Source organism: Protobothrops mucrosquamatus, unplaced genomic scaffold, assembly GCF_001527695.2.
Source record: "Protobothrops mucrosquamatus isolate PMUCROS unplaced genomic scaffold, P.Mucros_1.0 scaffold4863, whole genome shotgun sequence".
Taxonomy (NCBI): domain Eukaryota; kingdom Metazoa; phylum Chordata; class Lepidosauria; order Squamata; family Viperidae; genus Protobothrops; species Protobothrops mucrosquamatus.
The window spans coordinates 6,019-12,769 of NW_015390751.1; the positions used below are offsets into that span (position 1 = coordinate 6,019).

The following is a 6,751-nucleotide window of genomic DNA, read 5'->3' on the forward strand; positions in this document are numbered from 1 at the left end:
GACAAATATTGTGCTTCAATCAGGCTAATATCTGGAATTAAAGGTCAATGGGATGAAGAAATGAACAAATGCTTTCCCAGCTACGTCGATATTCTTCATCTGACATCTCTTCTCAAAGATATAGTGTCAAGGTGATTCTTTTAGCAATACTTGCATGTCTAAAATAAAAGACAATGCCCCTTTCCAGTGCTACGTGATAGGGTTCATGAATGACTTCCTGCCACTTTGGCCTTTATTTATGCAAAATTGAAAAGGACAGACCAGGATTTCCTTGAAGGACTCAGGTCATTAGTGTTGCACCATGTCTCCCCGGGTTGTATATAACTGTTGCTCAGAAAGCAAGAGAGCATCCAAGAGAGATCCAGCTCAGCTGTCCACCACTTCTACCCATCCAGGAGAAGAACATCACAAGGTGAGTGGCTGAAGAGATAAGATGTCCCTGCAACCTGTAAAAAGTATAGGAGGACCAGATATGGAAGGCATACAGGCATAGTAGCGATAAGGTCTTTATGAACATGAGCTATTTTCTCCCAATAGAAGAAGTTTTGCTACCCTGGTTTATAGGCTGGTTCTTGGTGTCTCACAGAGAAAAGCAAATGAGACTTTATAGAAAATTAAATGCAAAACTTAATTTGAATAACAACTCTGGAGTATTTCCAGGCTCTTAATTCATGGTATATATTTACAGTGCATTTTAATATGTGGAGAAAGCCTATACCAAAAGATCTTCTATAATACATGTCCACATTTCTGGCAGTTGACATTAGTTGTACCTTCTTCTGAGGTTAAGCAAGAAACAGATATTGTCCTGCTGTACAACATGAGATATAACCAGTTTTGTTTGCAATGTCTGGTCGCATTCATAACTTTGCACTCAAAATTACATAACATGAAAATATTCAGATGAGATCTGGGGTAAGATCTGAAGCCCACGATGGTCTGCTGAGATCAATGGGTCTAGGTTTACCCTATCTAGAGTTGACCTACTGAAATCAGCATGATTTCCTCAGACCTGCTGAAAGCATAACTACGGTAGATCTTGTACTCTACCACTATCAAATATAAGAACTGCAATTTAAAAAAGAAAAACACATATTCCTCTTTTCTTCGTTCTCTTTCTTCAATGAACAGCAATTAAAGAATGCACTTCTGGTATTTAGAGTTCCTTTCTCTCTTTGAAGGTCAATCAGAAGATGGCTCTTCTCACTTACATCAGCCTCTGCCTTTTTGGCATCTTCTTCGCTGGTCCTTTCCTTCAAGGTAATTCCTTTGATATTTTTCAATCCCATTGGATGGTTGTCTTTTCAAAAAAGAAAAAAGTGAGCAGGTTTCTCCCACACACACACAGTATTGGAAACAACAGTTGTTTGGACATCTTAAAGCATCCAGTAGATGTTAACATGATGATAAGCTAGCCACAGCTGCTCCTCACAAAAGTATAGAAGTAGATAGATTTAAACAAGATGCTTCTAGAGGAGGATACAATTGTAAAATTGCAGTGTTTTGCAGGAATTAAACATGGGACCTTTGGCATCTAATCCTTATGGACTACCACTAAATTGTGATATTCCATAATGTCGTATCTGGACTGCATTAGCCAATGTTGAATTAAACCCCCTGGATTTGATTTCTGTTACATGGAAAGGTTCTTTTGTTCTTCTACAAGTTATATTTTGGGAATCCACGTATATGATTTCTTTCTGGGGCACTTCCAGTTCTGGATTAGAGAAGGCTGGAGTCAATGTTAAGGAAAGGACAAGAAATATGAACCACCAGTTGGATGTGTCATTGGTTCTAGATTCATCAAAAGTCAAATGAAGTTAATTATTCTCGGATGTTAGAAGAGTATTTACATATTATATCAATCCTCAAAAATAAAAAGACATTTACACTGGTGTGTTACAATACCTTATCCTCATTCTTTTTGTGTAATAAAAGAAAATTCCATACTGCATGAGAGTTTTCTTTGCATGAGAGATTTCTCTTGTGATCAGGGACACTCATATCAAAAGAACATGTCCACTTAAGCAGTATTTGAAAAAGCTATAGTTCCTTCCAATATTACCAAGATTTGTCACAAGTCCACTTTTGCCCACCAGTTCAGACCCAGAGACCAATATTAAGGTAATGAAACCATTTGTAATGTCTGTAGAATCAAAGATTTAAAATGTATTTTTATCACTCAGTAGCTAAAAAGCAGCATCCCAATTTGTTTTTAATTGAAAAATCAGGATCAGTTTGTTTTCTCATGTCACATTTGGGAGTTATTTCATATTAAACTATATTAGTTTGAACATGTTTATGTATGTGATCTGATCTAGTACCATAATGAGGTAAAATAAGCAATCAAGAAATAATTCCACGGAGTGCAAATCCACATTTGCTAGGTTAATATAGCATGAGGATTAAAAACTTTATTCATTGCCATCAAAGATGGTAATAGCCACCAGTTTAGACCGTTTAAAAAGAGGACAATACCAAATTCAGGATGAAACAGGACTATCCATGGATGCTAGACCTGATAGCCATTTACTACTTCTGAATCATAACCACCCTTTCAAATATTAGGTGTTTAGAAAAAGCAATGAAAAAGGTTGCCAGCCTTGCATTCAACATGGAATTTTCCTGAATTTTCTTAGTTCGCCACCAAATGTCACAAAATGTTGAATTACAGTAGCCAACCAGCAAGACGTTCTGTCTTCTTCTTTTTCACAGTTTTCTTTCAGTGCAGTGGAGGATGACCTATACCAAACACTAGTATCTCTGAAAAAGCGTAACAAGAGATCTTTTACCCTTTCTTTCACACATGGGATTCTCTTGACTTCTCCTTGTTGGCCACTGGGTGAAGAAAATGTTGAATTAGACAAGCCAGTCTAGCAAGATCTTTTTTTGGTCTTAGTATTTATACAGACCTCATGTTGTTCTGTCTTTGAATTTTCTTTTTCACCACCCTCTTTCAATTCAGTGGAGGCTGACACCTGTGCCAGGGAATGGCTGCAAAACCAAGGCAACTGCTATGCTTATTTTGATCAGAAGTTGACATGGCATGAAGCTGAGGTAGGAAGCATTTCTCACAATCAACATCTGCTGTAATGTAGGACCTAAAAATATAGAAAAAGGTTGGTAGGATGATGGACAGATTAGGATTATCTCTGTTACAGATTTTGAGCTACAATATATATCCCATCATTTTATATTTGAACCATATCTATTCTTTACCAACACTCTGAGTAAAAGTACAGTACTCTTAAAGTTAGAGTGAGGAAGAAAGATGCTTTAGTGTAACTGCAAGATTTGACCAAGCTGATATGTAAAATTAACATCTTCCTATAAGATTTAAAAATCTTCAATTCATATTACAAAAACGATTGACCACATTTGGAATTCTACAAAGCTTAACTCAACACATGGGAAGTTTCACAGATTCTGGAGTTGGGAAATGACCACAGAACGTCATATTCCTTTTTTGCTTTTTTCAGATCGAGTGCCAGAGCTATGGCCGTGGGGCACACCTTGCCTCCATCCTTACCAAAGCAGAGACTCTCCTGGTGGCTGAGCATATCTCCACTTACCAACGAGAACTTGCTAATGTCTGGATTGGACTTCATGATGTCCGTCAGGTGAGATCATCTGATTTAACTCTGCTCCTATTTAGCACTGCCAGAGAGGGGCACAATGTTTATTGACTTGCCTAAATCCTGTAGACCAGTGATGGCGAACCTTTTAGAGACCGAGTGCCCAAACTGCAACCCAAAACCCACTTATGCATCGTCGGGTGCTGGGCGGGTGTGGTCATTGGGTGGGTGTGGCCCATTGGGTGGGCGTGGCTGTGGTGGTAATGGCAGACTGGGTGGGACTAAAAAGTTAAATCAATCAATTCCAACTTTGCGGGATCTTTTTTTTCCCACAAGAAGTTGAAATTGACTGATTGATTGAACCTTTTTTTTTTGTTGCACCACGGCGGCAGAGGCCTAAAGTGAAAAGGTTTTATAAAACCCAGCTGAAGACCTAGGACTGGGGCGACGGCGTGCATGCCCACAGAGAGGGCTCTGAGTGCCGCCTCTGGCACCCATGCCATAGGTTCATCACCACTGCTGTAGACTCTTGCTCCATAATTGGCCAATATAAAATTCAATGCTTCTAATTATAAACAAAAATGACCAGTCAATCTTTAGACAAAGTTCTCATTCTCTTATGCACATTTCCTTTGTACAGACCGGGAAGTGGAGATGGGCTGATGAATCCACTTATAACTACAAATCCTGGATGAACTACCAACCAGATAATTATGGCAACAATGAGCACTGCGTGGAACTGAGACAATCCACAGGTAAACAAACCAGAATTTCTCTGAACTTCTCCAACAGTTTCCAACTTCTCTCAGCCTATGGGGAATCCCAGGTCAGTCAGTCTATCCCAGTGGTTCTCAACCTGTGGGTTGGGACCCCATTTGGGGTCGATCGACCATTTCACGGGGGTCGCCAAGCAAGGCTGTCCGCCATTTTTTGTCTGCCATTTTTTTTGTCTGCCATTTTTTCCCCCTTTTCTGGCGGGTGCCTTACCTCCCTTGGGCTGGGCCAGCTGGTGGTCGGCTTGCTCCGTCTCTGCCGCTTGCCAGCTACGCCTCGGCCGGCGCAGGGGGCAGAACCACGCATGTGCGGCGCTCCCGGGCAGGGAAGGTCCTCGACTTACGACCGGTTGGGTAGTCCTTGACTTACGACCGGTTTAGTCCTCGACTTACGACTGGTTTAGTCCTCGACTTACGACCGGTTGGGGTCGCGGCATTAAAAAGGTTGAGAACCACTGGTCTATCTATTCAATCAGCAACAGCAATATATTGCTTCAGTCTCTAAGAAAGCTAGAGACAAGAAAACTTACAATGTGACCAAAATACATAGTTTAGTTCCATTAGATCACAGATTAGAGTCTGTTTTCCTTTGAAGACTTTAGTGTCAAGGTTTCAATGGATACATCTTCATGGTTGAATTTTTTTTTCCAAATTGAAATTATAGATTTGAAATTGGTTGCTAAATTGTGTCTAATCTTTTTTCAACATTATTTCAGAGAGAAATTATTTGGTCTAATTTTAGGACGAAATGGGGAAACATCTTCATAAAAGGGCATATAAGAATCAAAAGTTCATATAAATTCGAAAGATGGAATTCAAACCAAACTACATCTTTCTTAATTAGTCCCATTATGTATACAGAGATATGTACTGTACAGGTAGTCCTTGACTTGTAACCATACTAGAGTCCAAAGTTTCTTTTGCTAAGCGAGACAGTTGTTAAGTGAATCTTATGATCTTTCTTGCCACCGTTGTTAAATGAATTACTGTAGTTGTTAAGTTAGTAACATGGTTGGTAAGTGAATCTGGCTTCCCCATTAGCTTTGCTTGTCAGATGGTCACAAAAGGTGATCACATGACTCTCAAGGACACTGAAGCCGTCATAAATAGGAACCAGTTGCAAGCATCCAGATTTTGATCATGACACCATGGGGATGCTGTAATGGTCGTAAGTGTGAAAAATGGTCATAAGCCACATTTTTCAGTACTATTGCAATTTCAGAGGGTCACTAAACAAATTATTGTAGGTCAAGGGCTACCTACAGTAAATGTATATGAGTATGTATTCTGATTCTGACCCTGCACTTTTGAGAAAGGAAAAAAAGCCCTTTTTTGTAACAAATAATAATAATAGCACTTTTCTCATTTCTATTTTAGGCTTTAAACTATGGAACGACATTAAATGCAACGCACGCAATGCCTACATCTGCAAACACGAATTGTAAAGATGACTGAAGCTTCTCCCAGTGTTTCTCAGGATGCTGATGTGATGGGTTGCCTTTCCACTTATCTCATTCTCTCCTCAGATTCCACAGAGATAAAGTTCACTTCCATTTTTTTTTCTTCAAAACCTCAACTCACAAAAATCTCCTCTTTAGTCTCCTTCCTCTGAACCTTTCTCACGGCTTATCTAAAGTGCAATATCAATAAAAAATATTCTGAAGCAAATCTTTTCTGAAATGGTCATTCTTGGTTCATTTATCCTCGTCTCCAATAACAACATGGAAAGGAAGACAAGAGACCTTTTGTTCATCTTTCTCAGTTGTAAAGATATACAATTAATATGTGTTGGTCATATAATAATAATAATAATAATAATAATAATAACAACAACAACAACAACAACAACAACAACAACAATAATAATAATAATAATAATAATAATAATAATAATAATAATAATAATAATAATAATAATAATAATAATAATAATGATAATAATAAAGTTGGAAGGGACCTTGGAGGTTATCGAGTCCAACCCCCTGCTCAGGCAGGAAACCCTATACCATTTCAGACAAATGGTTGTCCAGTCTCTTCTTAAAAACTTCCAGTGTTGGAGCATTCACCACTTCTGGAGGCAGGTTGTTCCACTGGTTAATTGTTCTAACTGTCAGGAAGTTTCTCCTTAGTTCTAGGTTGCTTCCTTCCTTGATTAGTTTCCACCCGTTGCTTCTTGTCCTGCTTTCAGGTGCTTTGGAGAATAGCTTGACTCCCTCTTTTTTGTGGCAGCCCCTGAGATATTGGAACACTGCTATTATGTCCCCCCTCGTCTTTCTCTTCATTAAACTAGACATACCCAATTCCAGCAACCGTTCCTTATATGCTTTAGCCTCCAGTCCCCTAATCATCTTTGTTGCTCTTCTCTGTACTCTTTCTAGGGTCTCAACATCTTTTTTACATCAC

The 6,751-nt window shown here is 39.0% G+C and overlaps 1 protein-coding gene across 1 annotated transcript; it reads left to right on the top strand.

Annotated features, from left to right (window-relative positions):
• The first annotated feature begins 1,193 nt into the window (after window positions 1-1,193).
• On the top strand, window positions 1,194-5,793 carry LOC107299391 (C-type lectin Cal-like). The gene is made up of 5 exons (XM_029286766.1): window positions 1,194-1,260; window positions 2,966-3,057; window positions 3,480-3,620; window positions 4,216-4,330; window positions 5,726-5,793. The coding sequence occupies exons 1-5, from the start codon at window positions 1,194-1,196 to the stop codon at window positions 5,791-5,793; spliced, it is 483 nt and encodes a 160-aa protein (XP_029142599.1).
• The last annotated feature ends 958 nt before the right edge of the window (window positions 5,794-6,751 follow it).

Coding starts and splice junctions, on each gene's coding strand:
- LOC107299391 (XM_029286766.1), top strand. CDS start 1,194: ATGGCTCTTCTCACTTACATCAGCCTCTGCCTTTTTGGCATCTTCTTC. Junction 3,058..3,479: donor TGACATGGCATGAAGCTGAG/GTAGGAAGCATT, acceptor TGCTTTTTTCAG/ATCGAGTGCCAGAGCTATGG. Junction 4,331..5,725: donor GGAACTGAGACAATCCACAG/GTAAACAAACCA, acceptor TTTCTATTTTAG/GCTTTAAACTATGGAACGAC.